Source organism: Neolamprologus brichardi, chromosome 10, assembly GCF_056152115.1.
Source record: "Neolamprologus brichardi isolate AB-2024 chromosome 10, ASM5615211v1, whole genome shotgun sequence".
Classification (NCBI taxonomy): Eukaryota; Metazoa; Chordata; class Actinopteri; order Cichliformes; family Cichlidae; genus Neolamprologus; species Neolamprologus brichardi.
In genome coordinates, this window is record NC_142113.1 from 523,086 (window position 1) to 546,588 (window position 23,503).

General features: G+C 44.1%; 2 protein-coding genes across 6 annotated transcripts; both read left to right on the top strand.

Annotated features, from left to right (window-relative positions):
* The first annotated feature begins 1,110 nt into the window (after positions 1–1,110).
* Positions 1,111–8,901, top strand: tiprl (TIP41, TOR signaling pathway regulator-like (S. cerevisiae)). Of its 4 annotated transcripts, XM_087846984.1 has the most exons (9): positions 1,111–1,127; positions 1,271–1,357; positions 2,270–2,397; positions 3,111–3,290; positions 3,603–3,702; positions 3,778–3,909; positions 4,010–4,105; positions 4,185–4,247; positions 8,348–8,901. In XM_087846984.1, the coding sequence occupies exons 3-9, from the start codon at positions 2,273–2,275 to the stop codon at positions 8,477–8,479; spliced, it is 828 nt and encodes a 275-aa protein (XP_087703110.1). In that variant the 5' UTR covers positions 1,111–1,127; positions 1,271–1,357; positions 2,270–2,272; the 3' UTR covers positions 8,480–8,901. The 4 variants fall into 4 exon arrangements, with proteins under 4 accessions (XP_087703110.1, XP_087703111.1, XP_087703109.1 ...); XM_087846985.1 differs by lacking the exon at positions 1,111–1,127 and having other exon boundaries at positions 1,253–1,357; XM_087846983.1 differs by lacking the exon at positions 1,111–1,127 and having other exon boundaries at positions 1,303–1,381.
* A 3,142-nt stretch (positions 8,902–12,043) lies between these two features.
* Positions 12,044–18,329, top strand: ska2 (spindle and kinetochore associated complex subunit 2). Of its 2 annotated transcripts, none has more exons than XM_087846988.1 (7): positions 12,044–12,165; positions 13,573–13,665; positions 14,107–14,283; positions 14,791–14,862; positions 16,773–16,815; positions 17,474–17,652; positions 17,707–18,329. In XM_087846988.1, the coding sequence occupies exons 1-7, from the start codon at positions 12,133–12,135 to the stop codon at positions 17,761–17,763; spliced, it is 654 nt and encodes a 217-aa protein (XP_087703114.1). In that variant the 5' UTR covers positions 12,044–12,132; the 3' UTR covers positions 17,764–18,329. The 2 variants fall into 2 exon arrangements, with proteins under 2 accessions (XP_087703114.1, XP_087703113.1); XM_087846987.1 differs by having other exon boundaries at positions 17,474–17,603.
* The last annotated feature ends 5,174 nt before the right edge of the window (positions 18,330–23,503 follow it).

The following is a 23,503-nucleotide window of genomic DNA, read 5'->3' on the forward strand; positions in this document are numbered from 1 at the left end:
TGAGGATTAACGGGAACGTCACTGGGAAAACCTGCATGGCTCCGTGTCCCTGTGCAGTAGCAGTAGTAATAGCTGCTGTGTTGTAGCCTCTCACTGCTGGAACCATAGACTAGACCTGTAAAATCGACGGGCTCTAGTTTGTTTTTAATGTATTTATTGGTTTCTATTATTAGTTTGAGTGTGTTAGTAATGCAGCAGTGCCAGGAAAACACAACAAACAAACGGCACAAACACAAGGAGACCTGACCCCAACCTGGAGACGGCCCACACGGAGCGGTCGCCATCATCATGATCTAATGTGACATATATGTATGATTGTGTCATTTGTATAAAATATAAGCTGTTTATGCAAAGCTTCATTAAGAATGGTGCAACCGTACAGGACGAGATGTTAGTCATGATGAATGTAGATGTTGGCCAGTTCATGGAAGCACTGATGATACCAGAGACCGAGGCGAATCTTCACAGACGGGTTCATAACATTTTTAGGATTTCACCTCTGAACATCACAGTAGTGGGTTTTCAATGAAGATGTGATTTAAGAGAGTTTCAGTTAAGTAACTATTTAATTATCATTTCCACTGCCATCTCTTTACAGCTCTCCTTTTTCAGAGGCTCAAATGTAATTGGGCAAATGTCATGTCCTTCCTTGAGATGCTGCCAGACCTTTACTGCAGCACCTGTGACCTGCTGGTTACAGAGGGATTGAATAGCTGAATCTGCAGCACATGAAAGGAGGCGACTTGACAGCAGTGGGGCTAACAGCTGTTTGACTTGGAGCATGTCACAGCCCGCGCTGCTCCTCCAAGCATCCAAGCAGCAGCTCAACCACATTCATATGATAGAAGAAGCCGAGTAGATCCAACCCGAGTTCGGACCTTTAGCTTTACTCTGAAGCAAAACTAGAGTTTGATTTTATAAATACACTCCAGCCACAGGTCAGTGTACTCTTAGTGCTGGCTCCACACCTGCATAAATGCAGAGGACTGCATCAGGATAAAGTGTTTCCCAAATCATCGTTAAGATTTCAGTGCTGAATAAGGCATGGCTGTTTTTGACCGAGGACAAAGGAGGCGGCTGAGGCCAGGAGACGAGAGGAAGGAGGGATGGGCTGAAACCGGCCAACAGTAAGATCGACAGCCGCAGTTCTAAAAACAGACGATTAAATCTCCGAATTCATTTCAAAATGTTAATGAAACACTGAGGTCACCACTGAGTTCGTGTTCACCCACAAACACTGAAGAATGATTGTTGTCTATTTTTTTTAAAGAAAGGTTTGAAAGTGGAACCAAAGTGCGAGCGTCACAAACATCACCGGACAGATTTCACCGGCGTACCCGGGAGCCTCCAATGACAGGTAACGCTCGACAACAACATCAAGGTAAATGAATGTGTTTGCGTGTTTGTGTACAGCCTGTGTGTTTGAGCGCAGAGCTTTACGTTCACAGCGTAAACTGGGACGAAGCCTTTGGAGCTGCCTGAGCGAACATTGAGTCCGCGCAGGGAAACAAACGTCCGGCGAGCTTTGTGCTAATATTTGTTTCTGTAACACGGCAAACACGCTGTGCGTGAACCGAGCCGGAGCTACTTTAAGTGTGCAGATCGTGCAAGTTTGTAATAAAACGAGTCACAGTTTCGGTATGTTCACTCATAATAAAGCTGCTGACGGCCTGACCAACATTTACTTATTCATACAAACCGACAGCTTGTAGGAATAACTGAATGTTGCTCGGCTGACAGGAATTTCCTTTTTTTTTTTTTTTTTTTTTTTTTTTAACCTCGGATGTCTCTGTTATTTGGGATTTTTATCCTCTTTAGCAAAATGCGCTGCGCAGTGATTTTCTCAGGTTGTTGTGCAGCAGCCGGCACGGAGCTGACCACACTGTAGTCACAGCTCTTCACTGGCACAACGCTGCACGTTTGAGCAGCTTTGAAAACCCTGACCTGGGATCATTTGGATGGTCAGCATCTGTGGGCCACTTCTGCAAATCATCAGCGGGTTTCCCACAGTCGAAATTTCCACGACTACTCCTGTGAGTGGTTTTTTGGGACCAGCTGCAGCCAGTAAATCGCCCTGTTAGTGAAACTGTCTGGAAAGGGATTTTGCACTGGTGGAAGGAGCTCACTGTGTGCTTGATTTGGTTTCTAACAAACACAACACACGAGAACTACAAAGTCATCGTACTTAAACAAACACACCATAAGCTCTGAACAGCAGATACTGTCCACCTGTTCTGTTTGGACAAACCTGCTGATGTTTGTCTTGCAGTTGATGCTGGCCTCGCTGTCCATGATGATGTCACATGGTTTCAAGAGCAGTAAGCAGGACTTCAACTTTGGACCATGGAAAGTGACTGCTTCCAAAAACCACATCATGAAGTCCAAAGACATTGAACGGTGAGATGTTTGTCACATTTTAATATCATCTAAGCTGTGTTGGGTCCAGCCTGTGTAATCAGGCGGACTGTCAGTACCAAACAGTAGAGTCTGTGTTTACATGATCAGCTGTTTTTGCCTGTTTATTGCATCACAAAAGCTGTAACACACGTCCTCTTCATCAGACAGCAACGCTCCGAGTATCATCTTCTCGCTGTGATCACATGGTGGACAAATAGAAATAACCATAAATGAATAATGTAGATCAGCGGTCTTCAACCTTTTTAGCGCCACAGACCGGTTTATGCCCAACAATATTTTCATGGACCGGCCTTTAAGGGGTCGCGGATAAATACAACAAAATAAAACTAGTACCGGTACTGAAAAAAATATTTATTCATAACACACGTGAAAAGACCCAGGAAAACCGAGTAAAGGATAAAAACGATAACAAAATAACGCTGAAAACCGATAAAAACCCTGAAAACTATACATTTCACACCTGAGCCTCAACTCTCGCGGCCCGGTACCAAACGACTCACGGACCGGTACCGGTCTGAGGCCCGGGGGTTGGGGACCTCTGATGTAGACACTGAAAGAAGCAGCCGCGACACGTCAAAGAAAACAAACGAATATTGAGGCGCTGCTCGATTTGTTTCTGATGTTTTGAATCCTCCGACTAGAATAGATGAGAAAACCTGATTGAAATCAGTCTTCACTGTTTGACTTTCCAGGCTAGCAGAAGACATGAGCATGCCTTCTCTTCCAGAGATGTTGTTTGGAGACAACATACTGCGCATCCAACACACGGACGGCTACGGGATTGAATTCAATGCTGTTGATGCCCTGAAGAGAGTCAGCAACATGGAGCATAGCGTCAAGGTGGCGTGTGCTCAGGAATGGCAGGAGAGCAGGTGAGACGCTCACTGTTAGCTTCTGTCAGATAATCTAAAAACACACTTTTAGACCAGTACTTGGGACTCGGCGTGCTGCTGTGTCTGTCTACGGCGTTCTGCGGCAGATTTCCTGCGGCGCCGCTGTGTTGCACCAATTTTGTGACTGTCAGCTACTGTCCGATGTATTTGACAGGTGTTGGTGTTTCAGTCTTACCCTAGAGAACAAAGAATAGTGTGGTGCGTTCATTCAGCTAAAGCTGAAGGTGTTTTATAGGCTCAGGGTTACACTGGCTGTACTGAGCTAAACATCTGGATCATATCCCCTTCCAGAGCTGAGTCTGAACACTCTAAAGATGTGATCCGACCTTATGACTGGACGTACACCACAGACTACAGAGGGACTCTGACGGGAGAAAGCATGCAGATACAGGTAGGCAGGTTCGACACTGTTCACTCTTTGCAGTCACAGCTTTGTAAGAAAGTGACGTGAGGTTTCTGTGTGAAGGTGTCTGAGACGGCCGAGCGCATTGACATGGAGAAGCTTAAGGCTCGGGAACACATCATGTTCTTTGATGAGGTGCTGCTGTTTGAAGACGAGCTGCACGACCACGGAGTCTCTATGCTTAGCGTCAAAATCGTGAGTGCCGTCTCCCTGTCCTGTGGGACTGCCACATCCAAATGAGCAGCAGATTTAACGATGATGATGACGATGATGATGATGTTTCTTGTTGATGCAGCGAGTGATGCCGACCAGCTTCTTCCTGTTGATGCGTTTCTTCCTGCGAGTGGACGGCGTGCTGATTAGAATAAACGATACTCGACTATATCACGAGGTAAGTTGTTTCACCTGAGAGCGTGCTGCCAGACTTCATCACGGGCAGGTGACTCACGTGATGTAACGTTTGGTTTCAGGCTGGGAAGGATTACATGCTGCGAGAGTTCACGACGAGGGAAAGCAAAATCTCAGAGCTGAAGGTGAGCAGTGACACACAGCTGTTGTTTATTTCCACTGACCGGCTTCTTCGATCCGAAGCCCGAATATTTTCATGTTCACGAAAAGCTTTGTGTGAGTCTGAACGTCATCCGGCACTTGATTGTAGCACAGACTCCTTTTGGATTTGTTAATAACTGTTCTTGTGATGTTTACAGAAATGTTTGTTCAGAGGAGAACTTTATATCTGAAGATCCAGCTTATAAAGAAATCTGTAGCTTTTATAGACACACATCACATCTCAGTGGGGTTGGAGTAGGGCTGCACGATTAATCGTTAGAAAATCGCGATCTCAATTCATACTTATGTGCGATCTCATTTCCAAATGACAACGATTTAAAAAAAAAGACGACGATTGTACCGCATTTTGATCCGGGACGTAATCTGCATGACAACAAGCGCTCACTCTTCCTGCTCAACAAATGACGAGGGCGGAGCTTATACCACGTGATACAGAAGCTGGCTGCTAAAATTAGCAGGAAAAAACAACGGAGAGCACGTCAGGGATGACGAGAAAGTGACAGGAGAAAATCCGTCCCGGTCAACCACCCAAACATCAATAACGGGAACCTTATACAGCGCTTCCCTATACCCGTCGAACTCCCGCAGGCACAAAGAAATTACGGAGGCTATTACTTATCACCTGACCAAAGATATGGCTCCATCAACACTGTGCAAAACGAGGGATTTAGGAGAACGATCAACACGCTAGACAAACGCTGCACAGTGCCGTCCCGCAACTATTTTTCTATTGTTGCTACCTGCTCTATACACGCAGTGTCGAGCAACGGTGGAGACGCAATTTCAAGCAGTACAACATTTTGCGGCAACGACAAAACGTGAGACATTTGTTGTTTTTATGTTTATTTATTGTTTTTATGTTCAGTCTCAACTGTTACGAAGTTGATGTGAAGTTAATAAGTGCAATAAATATTTATACTGGGAAAGAAAATCATGAGAGAATCGTGATTCTCATTTTATGCAAAATCGTTTCAAGACACCCACGGACACTTAACAAAGAGTAAAACACATAATAGATCAATAACAAGATGAAGAACGATAAAAACAAAAAAGATAAAATGAACAAACTTTAGGTTCACGGTGAACATGCAGATTTGAACTGATGGGTTTTGAGTTGAAATTTAAATTGGGGGGAGAGAAAAAGTGTTTCTTATATCTGGGGGAGAGAGCTCCTCAGCCTGGGAGCAGCTGACAGCTCTGCTTCCCGTGGTGGTGAGGCTGAAGGAAGGCACAGCAAGCTGGACAGAAGAGGATCGAAGTGAACGGGCAGAACAGGAAGTGCTTAACAGGTCAGAAAGTAAAAAGGAGCGAGGTTGTGAAGGGCCTTGAAGGTGGGCTGAAGAAGTTTGTATATTATTCAGAATTGCACAGGGAGCCAGTGAAGTTCCTGAAGAACAGGAGTGATGTGCTGGTAGGAGGGGTTCTGGTAATAATCTGGTAATAATGCAGGCAGCAGAGTTTTGAACCAGTTGAAGCTGATGGGGGGATTTTGGAGGGAGACCATGTAAGAGAGAATTACAATAGTCAAGGTGGGAGGTAACGAGACTGTGGATGTAGACTGGGTGGGGAGAGAAGGACGTGATCTGTTAATGCTGCATAGTAGAGGTGGGAATCACCATACATCCCACGATACGATATTATTGCAATTTTTACATACAGGTACATAAAGGTAAACTTTATCAATATTCATTTTCTCTAATATCAAAGTCTCACACTCAGTCTTTCTCTCATTTCAGTTTGATTGTTGACAAACTGAACGGTTTGTATTACAGTCTAGTCCAACTTAACTGAATCAACCATCTGGTACAATTATAGCTATTCTGAACTATGCAGTTTATGAAAACTATGCAGCCCCTTCAGCAACTGAAGAATTTGAAAGTAAATTAAAACAAAATATAATTTTACATTAAATAAAAAAGTTTTAAACTTAATTAAAATAAAACATGTCTTAAATTAAAATAAGTAAACTGTCATGTTTATTGCTGCCAAAAACAAGTGAAACACATTTGGACAGTGAAGGAATGTCAGGATTCTTGCTCAGAAAAAGGATCAACATGCTCTGAAGTCAGAGCACAAAAACCTTTTTGTAACAAAATATCGATTTCTGCTGTCCCTGTATCCATACATTATTAGCAAACAAAATATCACCATACTACACAGTATCCATTTTTCCCCCACCCCTACTGCATAGATGGAAATGGGCAGGTGAGATTATTGATGTGAGATTTATAGGACAGTGAACTGTCTAGGACACCGAGGCTCTTAACCTGAGAAGAAGGAAAACTGTGGAGTTATCGATGGTGAATGAAATGGTTCGCCTTCAAAAGGTTGGATTTGATGCGGATTTCAGTTTTATCCTCATTGAGCTTTAAAAATTATAATCTACTGACTGGGCTGGTTATTGTGTTAGAAAAGGAAGGAACCACAACATTTGACTGAAATGAAAATAATCACAGAGCTGAATTCAAAGACAAGCTGAAAATCAAAGTGAACAAAAATGTGCACCGCGCTAGTGCTTGTTGCCAGGATGGGCCTCAGTAGTGTTCATGCCGCCACATGCCTGCCTGACAACATGGGACCATGCTCCTCCGGTCTGGACCGAGCTCCTGGACAGTCCGAGGTGCAACCGAACTATGATGTCCCTGAGGTGTTCTGGGCAGCAAACACAGCGCCCCCTAGAGTGCGTCATGTCCTCGTGAAGTTGGTGAAGTCTGTCCTGCTGCTTGGATGGAAACAGCATGGAACAATATGAATGGGTGAATAAAGCATGTTGTGTAGATCACCTTGAGTGCTGTGGGAGAGAAGAAGAGTGCTGTATAAGATCAGTCCATTTACCAATATTGTGTCGATTTGCTAAAAAGATGTCCGACTCTTTCTGTGGTCCCCTCTCCACCTGGACTGGTTCTCCTGTCTGAGCGGTGTCCAGAAAACCAACGTGGGATTTATTGGCAAACTTTGTGGGAAAACCTGGACAGATGGTGTCCGTCCGTTCCCCCATGAATTAATGCTTCGGGTTTTAACAGGATGAATCTGTGTTTATTAACAGGGACGTACCACGGACTTCCAACCCTTACCTGATCCAGCTGCCTTGGCTAATTATAGACTGATATCTTATCTTCATTATAGACTTTTTGAAAGAGACGTAATCAAAGAGTTAACTCATCATCTCCAAAAGAGGAACATTATACTTGGTCCTAAAAATGTTAAAAGTTGATGTCCAACCTGATACTTGGCTCATGTGGCATCACGCGTACATTCAACAAATACGTAGAGCTAGCCTGATTCATTTGTGCTGCTAAAAACTGGTTCATTACTATCAGGATGTCCTGACCTGAAAAGCCTTCAGTTGACTCGAAGCCCCGCCCACTGGCGCTGCAAAGAGATTATTAGCTTCTCTTCATTGGCTCCCTGATGAATTCAGACTTGAATTTAAAATCCTTCTCATGTTCAAAGTCTGTTCAGCCACATCCTCACCACCTCACAGTTATTATCCTGACAGAGCACGTCAGAGCTGGCTTACCTGTGGATACTTGTTGGCTGATGTGTCAGTAGAGGACGCTGCAAGCTATCAAAATGTAGGACGAAATATTTAATTCTAAAAAAAAATCAGAAGAAAACAGTTAAATTCATGTTGTAGAGGGTTAAGGGTGGAAATGTAGTAAAACTGTGTAACAACAATAATAATGAAACCAGCGTCAGACAGCTGCCTGTGCAGAAGAACCCCAGCATGTTAGCAGTGTGTTTGCAGAGGGAGCTGGGAGCTGTGGTGAGCTGTGGTGAGCTGTGGGGAGCTGTGGGGAGCTGTGGTGAGCTCAGTGTGCTCGTGCTGTCTGAAGCAGCACCAGGACTGCTCACATGCTGACTGTGCTGCTCGGCACCATCACACGTTCATGACGCTGTTCATACAGCATGTAGGATTTTTGTTTTTCATGGGTGATTCTGAAATACATTATTATTTGTTGTTTTTTATATAAATATGAATATTCAGATCTATTTTACTTTAATATGTGGTTATATTTTTGACTGCAGATTAGTTCTTCAGTTTGATTCGTTGTGTTCTCAGAACGTTCCGGCTCCACTGTTCACCGATCCCAACGAGGTGGCCCAGTACTTAACCCTGAAGATGACCGAGTGTGAGAAGCTGGAACTTCCTGTGCTGCAGACTCACACAGCTGATCATAAACTCATCGAGTGACAGTATAGTGAAAGATCCGCACTAACTGTTCTGCATAGTGACAAACAGAAGTATTAGTCTCAAACTGTTCCTTTATCTCACACCAACGCAAAGCCACGGCTGCTCTTACAATTATCTGTACAGGAACAACTTTTTTCATATAGTTTGCCCTTAAAACTAGAATCTGCTTCTTGTTTTGTTCATATTTGACATTTCTTATTATGAGACCTGCTTTGTAACATAAAGCATTGTAGAATAACTGTTTCTAATATTAGTTCATCGGTACAAAACAAACAAATCCTGTATTTTCCAAATTCAAGATCAACAGTTTGTGTAAATATCCCTGCTGAAGGTGAAGAAGTGTATTTTCCTTTGTGTCTGAAGCACCTTCAGATTCAAATGTCTCCCATATGGCCACATAAATTTTGTTTGTGTAGTAACTACGTTGCTTTGTGTGTGATCGATAGTTCTTTCCTGACTAAACAGTATCAACATTTTTAAATCATTCCCTCTATCAGGCAGCGTTCCGGTTGGACTCCAGCTGGGAGCGCTTTGAGCCTCACCAGGTGAACAATGAGAACATGTGATGATAGTGTTTTGTAATAATAGCATAATGGCAGTAACAATATTGCTCAAAAATGTTTAAAATATGAATTGTTGTTACATTAAATAATGTAATTTATAACAAACATAATCGTCATTATCCAGAAAGAATTCCCTGAGTGTGTAACAACCATGAAAGAGTTGGGAGCTCCACTCTTGCACTGACAAAATATACAGTTGTGTGTGATGATGTGAGTGCATCATATTTCTAAGAGCGTGTTGTTGCAGTAAACCTCTGCCACAGGATTGGTGGTAGCTGGAGTTTTCTAACAGGCCTGTTACAGTCAGACCTCCTGTGGAAGCAGCTCCCAGATCAGACTCAGGAGACATCTGCTCAACGTTCAAGATCAGGCTTCACTGAAGCGTTGGAGGTGGTCCGTAAGAGATGACAGGATGACCCCAACCTCAGCAACAGGACCGCTCACATCGACCAAGTGTGTCTGAACTGTGTCTTCATTCCACCTACTTCACATACAGGGTCAGTTCTACAGGCAGAAACATGGGTGTGCCATGGCCTCCCCAGTTTCACCCATCGTGGCCAATTTGTACATGGAAGAAGTGGAAAAGAGGGCTTTGCTATCCTACCCTGGAACACCACCAATCCATTGGTTCAGGTATGTGGATGACACCTGGGTGAAAATCAAATCTCAGGGCGTTCCACATTTCACGGATCACATTAACTCGGTGGACCGACACATCAAATTCACCAGGGAGGATATGAACAGTGGCAGGTTAGCCTTCTTAGACTGTGAGATTTCCATCAGGAATGGGGGACATCTAAAAGCTGACGTGTACAGTAAACCTACACATATGGATCAGTATCTAAGGTTTGACTCTCATCATCCACTGGAGCACAAACTGGGCGTCATCAGCAGAGACCATCTCTGAATGGAGGAGGGGCCTAACGGTCCATCTGTCACCATCTTACATGCTGTGATTGCCGCCATTCCCCAACTCCGTGAATGGGACTCATGGCCATAGATCATTGGTTGTTGATTTTGATCAATCCTATAGTAGGGTCTAGAACAGGTGACCCTGAACCTCCCCTTAGTTACACTACTGTAGTCTCAGACTGCCGTGGACTTCCTACCAATCACTGAGCATTTCCTCTTTACGTCCTTCACTCACAGCTGTTTGTACACCACCTGTGAATGTCGTTCATGTTTACCAACTCTCTCCCATTGTTGCTGTGTTCTTTCTCTATATTAATGAGGGAAAATGTGTTTCCCACTAGAAGTAGATGCTTAGTGTCCCAGGATGTTGTGAATATCCTGAAGACTTGTTTCAAGTCGCTTCCAAAAATACAAAACTTTTGAAAGTCCATGAAAATAAAAAAATCATTTTAATATCTAACCTGTTGTGTGGATGTGTGAATCCAACGTTAGAAGACAGCTAATAATGTTCATGAATGAGACTACAGACAGGTAGGTGTTCATTACATGTGCAGATAACATCAATATAACAGTTTTGAGACCTCTGACATAGCGTGGTCTATACATCATGTCTGTTACTGAAATATGATTAATTAGGTGCGTTTTTTTGTAATTTTTTTACAATAAATATTAATCACAGTTCAAGTATGTAATCCCAGGGAGAAATGTTTTATAATGAACATGTAGTACAGTACACTGAAGCCAAGTGTAGACAGTAGTGATGGGTCGGTCGCGAACGAAATGGCTCTTAGAGCCAGATCTTTGAAGTGAACAAGGCGAGCCGGCTCCTTATCGCGAGCCGTGGGTGTTTTTTTTTTTTTCTTTCTCCCACCCTCTCTCCCGCACTTTTTTCTGCTTCACTCCGCACGAGAACCTTGTCCTTGTGCTGGGCAGAGGGGGGAGGGGCGGTAGTTACACTCAGTAGCACAGGAACAGAGCGGGAGGGAGAGAGAGAGAAAGAGAGCCAGGGACAACAACGTCACATTAGAAAGGTATAGTAATCATCCACAACTATTTTCAGTTGCAGATGATAAAGGATTGAGAAAGTTTATTCATGCAGGTCCATATGACAGAGAATATGCATCTTCTTTTAGTTTTCATATTATAATTTATATTTAATTGTGTGGTGGTTTGCAGTGTTTTGTGTTGTTTCACTTTAAATTGGTTTAAAAAGAAAAAGATGAAAATTTAAATAGATAAAAGTTGAAATGTGAATAGTTGTTTTTTGTATTATATGATTTATTTATTACATTTTATGTGGAGTGAATAAATAAAAGTATATTTATGGTGACCCCTAGAGACAAAGCACATACAAACTTCAAAACACGTCCAAACTCTGAAGCACGTGCAAACTCCAAGACACGTAAAAACTCAGACGCACGTAAAAACTCAGACGCACGTAAAAACTCCAAAACACGTACAAAAGACAACAGAAGTTCTCCAGGATGCTAGGCGCAGTGTTGAGCTTTTGTTACCTAGTGGCTACACAAGCCAGCAAGTACCAACGACTGGATTTGGTGTGTGGTAGTAACAGGTAAATGAACATTTTTTTTTGAATTGTTTGAATATATATGACTGCTTGTGTATAAATATACAAACAATACACATATGCTTTCAATGTGTAATTTAAGTGATCTAGGTAGCTCTGCTTTGGAAGTTCAGTTAACGCTAGAAATGTGTTTTGGAGTTTATACAGGCTTTTTGGAGTTTGTACGTGCTTTGTCTCTAGGGGCTACCATATATATTTATATATAAACATATATAAATAAAACCACTTTTTTTACATTAGTAATTCCTTTTGTGCATAATTTTATATTGTTGTTAATAATAAATTAACTAAAGCAACAAAACAACCTAAAGAGTCGGTTAGGAGCCGAAACTGTCGAATCTTTTTATTGAGTCGAGCCGAAAGAGCCGGTTCTCTAAAAAGAGCCGGAAATCCCATCACTATCAGGAATATCCTAAAACGTTTCAGCAGGACTCATCTCACTCCAAGCCAGAGGGGGGCGCCAAACACAGAAACAGACTGGGAGTAATATGGCGCACAGCTCTCGGCTCGGACACACGTCCAATCAGCTTTCTTCCTTCCTGACAGCTGGCCAATCACAGCGCCCACGTTCAGGCTGAAAACTGTTCAACATGGAGACAACAGTTGAAAAGCTTGAGGCGATGGTAAGCACAGCGTCAAACTCCTTTTCCCGACTGTATCTTTTCGCTGTTGAACCGCTATTGATCGTAGTTTTGTACACGGTGTGCCGCTCACAGCAGGCGACTCACGGCTCTCTGCTAAGAAACAATCGAAAGTCAGGCCCATCAAATACCGCAGGACCGCGAAGGAGCTCGGCTAGTTTCAACATCGCCGCCACTCGAACGTCACAGAGCAACTCGGAGCACGCAGTCCGCAGCGGGACCGAGTGCAGCGTCGCTCTGTTGTTTTAGGACTTTTATTCACAGATTGTTTGTTTTTCGAGACCGTCTCAAACACCAGCTGTCTCCTGCACATGGCTCAGTGCATCGAGTCTCACGGTGCCAAAGCCAAGCGTGCTTACTTCCCCGTAACTCTTATTGCAGAAGGGAAATGGGAGGATGTGCAGCCTGTAGCGGAACTCTGTCTGTGCTGCTGACCATCTGCAGGTTGTGCAATCCTGGGACTAGTGCAAAGTTTACCGTGTGTGAACCTCGAGCTGTTGGCAGATGCTCTGACTTCATTGCACTACTGTATCAGACAACTAGTAGTGCAATAGTATTGTCAAAGCATCTGAAAACTGCAAGGACCACCTCTGTGTTTACAACCTTCAATAAATGCATTAAAGAAAAGATGCACTTTATTTACCTCACAGCTGGAATAAAGTCGATATCAGATAATTATCTGTAATCCAAATGTAAATGCAGCCATTGAAAATAAGTCTAAATACAAATATTAACTTGTAATACAAGAACAATATTTAAAATAATAATGCGTGTGTGTGTAAGCACGCATCGATCCTTACTCCTGCTCAAGCTGGAGTAATCTACACATTTGTGCTCTAAACAACGAATCAGACGACTTCCTTCTTAAGTCGCTCCGATGTGGCTGCAGCTGTACAGCTGTCAGGGAGCAGCAGTGACGTTGCTCTCTGAACCACTCATCAAATCAGAAACTTGAACCTCTGACCCCTACAGTGAGGAGATCTGATGGCTGATGTTGTCTGGGGACTGCTGGACCATAGACCATCTTTATCCACTGTCCCTCCTCCGCACATGTGCAGACCTTTGCAGTCTCTGTGTCCTGAGATTGCATTGGTCAGTAGGTGGTCAGTTCATACCTGTTGATCTCTGATCTGGAACGTTTCTTGGTGATTTCCACCCAGTGGTACAGAAGACCCCGGTTTAATCCTGAAGTTACCTGGATATGCCAAAGTCCTGCTGCCTCGTGCACTCTGTCCTGGAACAGGAACATGGGCGCTGCACTTCCTGTAGTGTAACATAATGAGCATAAAGCACTGAGCTGTAAGTGTGATTCCACCATGTGGAGTCAAACAGCAAAGAATCTGAACATGGTGCAGGAAGTTGAGTGCCACAATGTCTTTGTCTTTGCAGTTTCTGAAGGCAGAGGCGGACCTGGATTACATTGAGAAGCGGCTGAAGCTGGACTTCATCAACAGCAGTGCAGAAAATGGATGTCCAGCTGAGGTGACTAACAGATGACATTTCTCCCATCATCTGCAGGCAGATCTAGAGAAAATCAAAGAGCTCTTAGTGAATTACTGGCTGCTAACACCGAGGCCTTTGTGCTTGGAAGTTGTGTATTATTTGTCTTTTGTTAAAAAAACATGTTATCAGGATACACAGAAGAACAAACTCCAACTAAAGTGAAAGTAAGATGAACCGGCCTATACCCATAAAGATGCTAATAGTTATAACCGTACCAACCAGTACGTGTAATAAGACATAGAAGAGGGACGGAAATCCCAGATCATTCAGTTCAGCTGGATGCAGCCAGTGGGAAAAACACTTACTCAGTGATACGAGTGATGAGGTAGAACATTTAATGTTTGCAGAAAGGCAATAAGAGAAAATCAGGCACACCTGAGCATGCAGTCTGTGGGCTGATGATTGACCATGTGCTTGCAGAACAACCTGGCAGTGGTGCTGGAGAACCTGAAGTCTATAAAGTCCAAACACTCGGCCCTGTGCTCGCAGGTGAAGGAGCTGACGAGTGCACAGGAGGAGTCTGTAGACTCGATCAGAAACAACCTCAGCGGCGTCATGGAGCTGCTGCAACACTTTGAACAGACCACTGATATGGAGGTGGGTCGATCGACACTATGACTGTTTAACACAGCTCACTGATACTGCTGCTGTGGGAGGTCAGATTTGATTAACCATCTAATCAAAGGGAAAATGTGCACAGATGCGTTGTGGTGAACTTGGCGATGAAGTGAGGAAGGCGTGAGAGCACTTGAAGTGCTGATTCAAAGTTTAAACTGGTCCTCCTGTCCCAGAGTACCTGCGCTTGGCCCAAGAAAGCATCAATGTTGAACAGAGACTGCAGAGAGCGCTTTGACGTGTCATTGGTTTAATCACAGTTAGCTGCAGCAGCCTCCAAACACAGCGCAGCTACTGCTGTTACATCCATAACATGTGTGGAAAGCCTAATGACATTTAATCACATTAACTGTGTGTACTGTTCACGGGTTTGTGCACACACCTCCATCCTGCTGCAGTTTGTGGGTATCGTGCAGATCGACATTAATCCTGAATTCTCTTTGAAGCTTCCATTCAGGATCTGCTGTTTCCTTGTTGGTGTCTCTGCAGGTTGGGACACTGACAGAGTCGGAGCGAGAGTCTGTAGCACTGCTAAGTGCTGTCAGTCGCACCACAGCTGAGGTAAGCAGGACGACACCTTTAGACGCATATGCTTGGTTTGCTTCAGTGGGAGCTTAACAGGAGGAGCCAGGGCTGGGCCGGCCGGGGGGCCAGTGGGTCGATCGAAGGGCCGCTGAGCAACAAGCCCTTTGTTCATTTTCATTACTGACACATCACATCTCCTCACTGCGCGCCGTGCAGAGAGTTTAGTGTAGAGAGATGTGGAGCCAAACTAAGTACAGCAGTGGTAGCTGCACCATCACCCACAGTGGTGCCAGCAGCACCCACAGTGGTCCCAGCAGCACCCACAGTGGTGCCAGCAGCACCTGCCACTGAGTGTGTCCCACGATGTGTCATTTTAAATAAATTACATGAGTTTACATGTCAGTAAGGAGGTAATCCCAGCCCTTCTCCTCTCACAGTGAGCCACAGCACGTCTCTGCTTCCAACCTGGACTGTGTGCATTCATCATCATCATCATCATCATCATCCTTAGGTTTACTTCCTGCTGGTCTCGGTGCTGAGTTCAGTCTCCTCATTTCACATTTAAAACCTGATAGTGGCCCCCAGTGATCCCCCAGTGATCCCCCAGTGATCGCCAGTCCACCTGTAATATTCACAGTATGTGGTGTTGTAGCACAGCACTGCTCCCCCCCCCCCCCGGCAGCTTCTTCTTTTTTCCTTTTTTGTTAATCTTTGCCACAAACACGACTGTCACTTCACCGGAGCACATCAGTCGATGCTGCGCTTCCTTTGTTTGCTCTTTTCAAACATAGCGACACAAAGATGCTCTGAGCCTGAAAATGTGGAATCGTAAAGAATCAAAGGCCATGTTCACACTAACGCGTTCCCATTTGAAAACGCATCGTTTTCTCTCCGTGTTGGCGTCCCGTCCACTGAGACGCCGTTTTTGCTCAAGGAAAACGCAGCGTTTTGAAAACGCTCTCCAAAGCGGATACATTTGAAAATGCTGTTTTCGTGTCGCAGTGTGGACAGCGAACCCGGAGCCTTTTTGAAAACGATAACACATGTTAGTCATGTGATGCAGTCATGTGACCAATTAAACTGAGATAGCGGAGGGCGTTACACAGCAGCTGTTTTGTCTGACAGCCCTGTTAAAGATGAATCAGTCTGTACGCGCTCCAGAGAGCTTTTCTTCACATTCTTTAACTCTCACTCGCTTTTGCAACTTTGTACTTTTGTGTTACTCGCAGCAACAACTCCACCTCATCGTCAGTCCATTTAACAAACTCGCTGCTTTTCCTCCACATGTTGCCTGAAAGTAAATGAACGGCAGACAGAAATGAGGCGGGCTGAATCTTCTTGCGCTTCACGCATGCGCAGGACTGGAACGTCAGCGTTTTCAGCCGTTTCAACGTGGACGCACACCTCTGTGAAAACGATAGCGTGGACGCACTTTCAGACGAAAACGCCGTTTTCAAATTTATCTGGGGCTAGTGTGGACGTAGACAAAGTGTTACGTAACTTTAATACTTTTACACACAGCAGACGCTGCAGATACTTTAGTGAAACACGGCTGAAGATTGAAAATGTTTTTGTGCTGTTAAACAGAACGAGGACGTCGTTTGCACTGAACTGAACCTTTGTGCTGATTAACAGCCTCACACACGTCTGCTGAGCGATCCCAGTCTCAGCTTCATCTCATGTGATGGTTTTCTGACATGGACTCTGGTCTCCAGTTCATCCCACAGTTCCCACTGGCTGAAGTTTTTGTTGCCGTGTGTAAATTAGACCTCCAGTTGATCACCTCCCATCACAGTGTTTATGCTGTGGATCAATAAAAACGATAATATTGACCCTGGTAACTCTGCTACTCTGTACAAAAATAACTGTAGATGAATATGAATCAGTGCTTTACCTTCGGTCAGAAGCTCCTGTTTCACTGCTGCCTGCTCCACGTTTTCTTCCAGGTGTGTTCAGCTGTAGCAGCTTCTCACCACGAGCAGCCACAAAGTAAGTTTGTTACATTCAAGTTACATTCAAGTTACGTTCAAGTTACATTCAAGTTACGTTCTGCCGTCTGCTGATTGGTTCAGGCTGAAAAGTCTTTGCAGCTGTTGGATGGACTGAACAAAAGCAGATGTTATTCCCACAGCTTCAACGTTTCTCTGAAATCGAATATGTAGATTTTCTAAAATGCTTCAATTTTAAATGGTAGATTTTGATTATTGTAGAGTCTCAGTGCTCTCATAAGGTCATTTGAATCATCTTGGTACACTTGTGGTGAGCCACTGGTATTTCGTCAAATGTTCGTTGCCTTCAGAGCCTAAAGTAACACTTATTAAAATTTATGAGCACACCTATTCAGCGTTGGTAGTTCATGGTAGTTTGAGGGTTTGAATGATTTGAACATTTCTTCAGCATCACCCTGAAACAGGATGTTTGCATTTTGACAGCATCGTGCAGCAGATGAAACGAGCCGGACCTCTCTGTGTGGTTACAGGGTTTTCCTCTCTTCACCAAATGTTAGATTAATGAATAATAAAATGCTTTTAGATGTTAGTTTCAAATCACATGTATATTCAACTCCCCTGTCCCTCCGTGACCAAGTTATTTCCCAACCTGTGATGGATAAAACAATAATGATCCATGTCTGTCGTTGTGTCCACAGGCAGTGAGTGTGAGGAACTGACTGCAGCCATGCTGGAGTCGCTCCCCCCGAGCGTACGCTCCAACATCAAGCTAACTGACCTCAATACGTTCTACCAGCAGCTGCAGCAACATCTGGGCAAAAGTAACAGGTTGGAGAAAAACAGCTGTTTTTGTGAGAGGCTATGGAAAAGTAACCTGGTTCATTCTGAAAAAGCTTAGAAGTTTATAAATGTGAATCCATTTCCATTGCAGGGGATCGCTCAGCGTGCAGAAGATGAAGCAGCTGAAGATGAATGTGAGCGATGCTAAGCTGAAGGTCCTGCAACACCTGTCCTTAGTTGAGCTGGACAGTAAAGGCCACGTTCGTCTTGTGCTCTGAGCAGAGCGAGGGTTGTCACAGTATGTACGAGTTCTTGAGCAGAAACTAACCGCGTGGGTGGGATGGACGCATACAGAAGATGTCAGTTTACTTTCAGTCGGCGCTGTGGTCGGTCTGTACGCTGTATAAATGCTCAGATTCACCAAAGTACAGCGCCGTCCTTTGAGCACTGGGGCATGAGCTAGCCACAATGCTGCTGTGGAGATGCACAGTGTGCTGCCTGTTCATGTTTTTCATGTTATGAGGTTTATTGTAAAAATATGTGATTACATTTTAACACAAGACCCTGTCCCCGGAGTAAAATGCTAAACCCGTAAAGATGCTAATAGTTATAATGTATTTTTGTCACTGCTGTAACTCCTTTAAACGAGTAACTAAATTACAGAGTTTCTAACAGTAAAATCTACCTTCAGCTGTGTTGATTGAAACTCAAAATCTTAATACTTTAAATGTACAAAGAACAATGATGGACATTAAAATAAATGTAAAATTGTAATGTGTGGTCCTCAGTTTGTGAGGTGTGAAATAAAAGATAATGCTAAGGGAATAAGATTGTTTCATTCATATATATATGTGAAAAACGCCGCTCTCGCCACTGTGGGCGTCTATCCTCCAAGCTCGGGTCCTCTACCAGAGGCCTGGGAGCTTGAGGGTCCTGCAGTATCTTAGCTGTTCCCAGGACTGCGCTTTTCTGGACAGAGATCTCCGATGTTGTTCCCGGGATCTGCTGGAGCCACTCGCCTAGTTTGGGAGTCCCCGCACCGAGTGCTCCGATTATCACGGGGACCACCGTCACCTTCACCCTCCACATCCTCTCCAGCTGGTCCACTACCAAAACTTTGGACACACCTCATTTAATGTTTTTCTTTAGTTTCATGACTGTTTACATCGTAGAGTCTCACTGAAGGCAAAACCATGAATGAACACACGTGGAATTGAAGGAGTTCAGAGATGCTGAGCACCTGTTGGCCTTTTTGCCTTCACTCTGTGCTCCATCTCATCCCAAACCATCTCCACTGGGTTTAGGTCAGAGGCTAGAGCATCTGGCACAGACATCACTCTCCTTCTTGGTCAAACAGCCTGGAGCTGTGTTTGGGCTCATTGTCCTGTCCTGTCCTGTGGCTGCAGGATGCTGTGGTAGCCATGCTGGGCCAGTTTGCCTTCAATGATGCTTTTCCTTTTTTTTCTTTCCCCAGTGTGTGAATGGGTGGATGACTGAATGTGTAAAGCGCTATATAAATACAGGCCATTTACCATTTCTTAGCAGCTGTTTGACCACAAAGGCCTGATTCACACAGTCTCCTCTGAACATGCAGAGATGTGTCTGCTGCTGGAGCTCTGTGTGGCATCTATCTGAGCTGCTGCTAACTTCCTGAGGCTGGTGACTCGGGTGAATGTATCCTCAGCAGCAGAGGAGACTCTTGGTCTTCCTTTCCTGAGGCGTCCTCATGTGAGACAGTTTCATCGTAGTCTTGATGTTTTTGCGACTCCACTTGGGGACACATTCAAAGTTTTAGCAGTTTTCCGACTGACTGACCTTCAGCTCTTAAAGTAATGATGGGCTGTTGTTTCTCTTAGCTGATTGGTTCTTGCCATAATATGAATTCTAGCAGTTGTCAAACAGGCCTGTCAGCTGAGTTATTTATCAATTTTTTATTTGCTACATTATTCTATAAATTCAAATTCAAATGTTATTTGTCACATACACAGTCATACACAGTATGATATGCAGTGAAATGCTTAGACTGCTATGCTGCTATGAATAAGATAGGAAATAAATATGAAATTAAAAAAGGTAAATTTAACCAGGAAGGAATAAAATAAAATATAAAAATTAAGTTAAAAATGAGATAATACATGTGTAAGTGTCTTGTGCAGTGCAAATATGCTTAAAGTGATGAAGTGAAAACAAAGTCCAGAGTGTCCAGTGTGTGTGTAAGATCATATGTGTGGGTCAGTACTGTGTGGTGGTGTGATTGAGAGGCCGTATCGCCTGCGGGAAGAAGCTCCTCCTCAGTCTCTCTGTGTTGGTCTTCAGGGAGCAGAATCGCTTTCCTGACCTCAACAGAGAGAACAGTCCGTTGTTGGGGTGGCTGAGGTCCTTCACGATCTTCCTGGCCTTGGTCCAGCACCGCCTGCTGTAGATTGAGTGCAGGTCAGGGAGCTCTGAGCGGATGGTGCGCTCAGCTGATCGCACAACCCTCTGTAGAGCTCGTCTGTCCTGCATGGTGCTGTTCCCGAACCAGGTTGAGATGTTTCCCGTCAGGATGCTCTCTATGGTGCAGGAGTAAAAGTTCCTGAGCACCTTGTAGGGCAGTCGGAAGTCTTTCAAGCGTCTGAGGTGGTAGAGACGCTGACGGGCCTTTTTCACCACGGTGTTGATGTGACAGGACCATGACAGGTCCTGCGTGATGTGAACTCCGAGGTATTTGAAGCTGTCCACTCCCTCCACTGGGCACTCGTTGATGACGGGGGTCCGGTAGTTCCTCTCCTGCTTAGTGCTGAAGTCCACTATCAACTCCTTTGTCTTACTTATTATGGTATTAAATGCAGAGCTGTAGTCTATGAAGAGCATTTTAACATAATTCCCCCTTCTAGTGTCCAAGTGAGTAAGTGATGTGTGGAGGAGATGAGAGATGGCATCGTCTGTGGAACGATTTGGACGGTAAGTGAACTGTAGTGAGTCCAGTGTGTCTGGTAGTGAAGAAATGATGAAGTCTCTGACCAGGCGTTCAAAGCACTTCTTCAGCTTCTCAGCTTCTTCACTTCTTCAATATATGAAGCAAATCTTGCTTCATATATTAGATGTCTTTAGCATGTATATATAAAAGTAGATGCAGTAAAATTAAAGAAAAGCATTCAATAAGAGGCTGTGCCCAAACTTTTGACTGGTATATATAATTAGGGATGTTCCCGGTGACTAATTTCTTAGTGGACTCAGTTCAACGAAACACTTGGATATTAGGTTAAATTTACATGAGTATAAATGGCTCTTACAGGTTGCTCCAGCCCTTTTATAGTAACAGACCCTTGGGAGTTATTTCCAGGCGACTATGTGACCAAATCAGTCATCAAGTGCACCAATCTAGAGGGGAGTTGCCAGGACAGGTGTGACTGGTAGGACCAGGCTTGCAAGGCTGCCCAGGTCTCCGTTTTTTCTTATCAGAGGAGGCAGGGAAGACACCTGGATAACAGAGGCAGTCAGTACTGGGCTAATCCCCTCACCTATCAGGCTCCATCTAAGCTCTGTGCTGCCACAAAGACCCATAGCATCAGAGGTTAGGACTTTTAAACAGAGAGCCAATCCAGACTTCTTGGATTGGGGTACTGGTTCCACCAGACTGACACACTGCTGAAGTACTGGTCTACTTATTGTTGAGATGTTACCATGCCGTAGGAAGGAAGTAATGCTTTGCTTAAAAACTTATACTTAAAAGATATTTTGGTAGAAACAGGGACAGTCTCTGGAACAAGAAAATGAATTTAGAAACGATGTTGTTCACAGCGTGGATTCTGCCTATTAATGACATTGGGAGGTTGTCCCATGTTTGGAAGACCTGCTTCATTTTGGAGTAAGCTCCAGTTGGGAGAATAGAGGCAGACTGAGTGTAGTAGTAGGGCCAATTTAATTTGAATCTTTTTAAGAGATTCTCGAAAGGTTCCAGAGTTGGGTTCAGAGACTTTATAATTCTGCATGTCTGTGATTGTGATCTCTTGGATAGTTTGTGGAAAATTATCATCAGCAGCTGAGATTCTGGATCCTTAATATGCAAATTGTCGTGACCATGATCGACAACCACTGATCAAAGGCCATGAGTACCATTCACAGAGAGTTGGGCAGTGGTTGCAATCACAGCATTGTACTGTTTATAAGGTTGGGGAAACCTGCCGTCAGCTGAGCCTGAAGAAGTGATGAAATGTTTATCCCACTGAAAACATCCAGATGAACAGAATCAACTCTCTGCTTGCCTGGATGATTGAGCATGCATCAACACATTCATTTGTTGTCTTGGCTGTGTGGTTAGGAATGTTGTCCTGTTAGAAGATGGACTTTTGTCCCAGTCTGCGATCCATAGAGCTCTGGACACATAACTGCATTCATCTTTCCCTCGACCCTGACTGCTGAAGAACATCCCCACAGCATGATGCTTCCACCACCGTGCTTCACTGTAACGATTTTATTGGCAGACAATGAGTGGTGCCATGATGCTTGGCATTCAGGCCAAAGAGTTCAACCCTTGTCTCATCAGACCAGAGAATTGTTTTTCGGGTGGTCTGAGAATCCTTTAGGTGCTTTCTGGGAAACTCCAGGTGAGCCGTCACCTTCTACTGAGGAGTGGGCTCAGTCTGATGACCCTACCATACAGGCCTGATTGGTGGAGTGCTGCAGAAATGGTTGGACTTCTGGAAGGTTCTCTGTCCACAGAGCAACACTGGAGCTCTGTCAGAGTGACCATCAGGTTCTTGGACACCTCCAGCTCTAGGTAGAGTCCTGGTGGCTCCAAATGTCTCCCATCTATGGATAATGGAGTCCACTGTACTCATTGGGACCTTCAATGCTGCAGAATCTCTTCGTACCCGTCTGCAGACCTGTGCCTCAATACAATCCTGTCACTGAGGTCTACAGACAATTCTTTGGATTTCATGGCTTGGTTGGTGCTCTGACACCTGTCCATGGTTTGGACCTTACAGAGACAGGTGTGTACTTTCCAGATCATGTCCAGTAAACTGAATTTACCACAGGTGGACTCCAGTCAAGTTGTAGACACATCTGACAGATGAACAGTGGAAACAGGAAGCACCTTAGCTCAGATCTGAATGTCACGTAATGGTTTTGTTCGCTATTTTTAATAAATTTGCAAGAACATCAAAGTCTTTTTTTCACTTGAGAAAAAGTGAGAAATGAATTAAATTTTTGAATTAACCTGTAACATGAAAACATGAGGAAGCGCCGTGAATCCTGTCTGGATGCACTGTAACTTGTTTCTGTGAATGATTGCAGTCTGCTGATGCACTGTTGTTGTTGACCCCTTTGCAAAGACAAATTAAAACCTCACATTGACAACCTGTTTGTGCAGATTCCTTTATGTCTAATTTCCATAACATGGTATGGGGCGTTTTAAAATGTTTAGCAAAGTAAACCAAACAAAGTGTTCCTCATAAGATAAGTAGGAAAATATTCAATCTAATATGTGTATGATATACAGAAGCTGGTTTATTGGAAATAACTGTTGAGTGAGAGTGATCCGGTCAGCCTGTGAGGACCCCTGGTTAACCAGCTTCTTTTTAATCCCACTAGCAAAGCTAAATCTGTGGTAGCCTAGTTTATAGCATCAACTTGACTAAATATGTTCATTCCTCCTGATGTTGACTGTGGTTGGTGAACATGTGTGTGTGTTAGCCAAGACACGGAGAGAATGTGAGATGTTGCATTTGTCCCATTACAACACAGTGATATGGGTCCAAGAAAAGATCTGCCAGGGCGCTAATAGCTAATTCAAATGTAATAGAGTTGAATAAAGCAGCGCCACCTTCTGGTGAAGATGGCCTACACGTACTGACCTATATAAGGATACAGTGCAGATGTCAGAGCCCACTCTGGTCCTGCACCCGTCACTGACTTCACAGAAATGAGCTGGAAGCTGAAAGGCAGGCAAAGCTAAAATGCCA

What these genes read in the sequence shown, in the direction of transcription:
- ska2 (XM_087846987.1), top strand. Translation starts at nt 12,133, where the DNA reads ATGGAGACAACAGTTGAAAAGCTTGAGGCGATG. An exon ending in TTGAAAAGCTTGAGGCGATG is followed by an intron (nt 12,166 to 13,572) that starts GTAAGCACAGCG and finishes TTGTCTTTGCAG; the next exon opens with TTTCTGAAGGCAGAGGCGGA. An exon ending in TCACCACGAGCAGCCACAAA is followed by an intron (nt 16,816 to 17,473) that starts GTAAGTTTGTTA and finishes TTGTGTCCACAG; the next exon opens with GCAGTGAGTGTGAGGAACTG.
- tiprl (XM_087846986.1), top strand. Translation starts at nt 1,959, where the DNA reads ATGGTCAGCATCTGTGGGCCACTTCTGCAAATCATCAGCGGGTTTCCC. An exon ending in AAGTCCAAAGACATTGAACG is followed by an intron (nt 2,398 to 3,110) that starts GTGAGATGTTTG and finishes TTGACTTTCCAG; the next exon opens with GCTAGCAGAAGACATGAGCA. An exon ending in ATACTCGACTATATCACGAG is followed by an intron (nt 4,106 to 4,184) that starts GTAAGTTGTTTC and finishes GTTTGGTTTCAG; the next exon opens with GCTGGGAAGGATTACATGCT.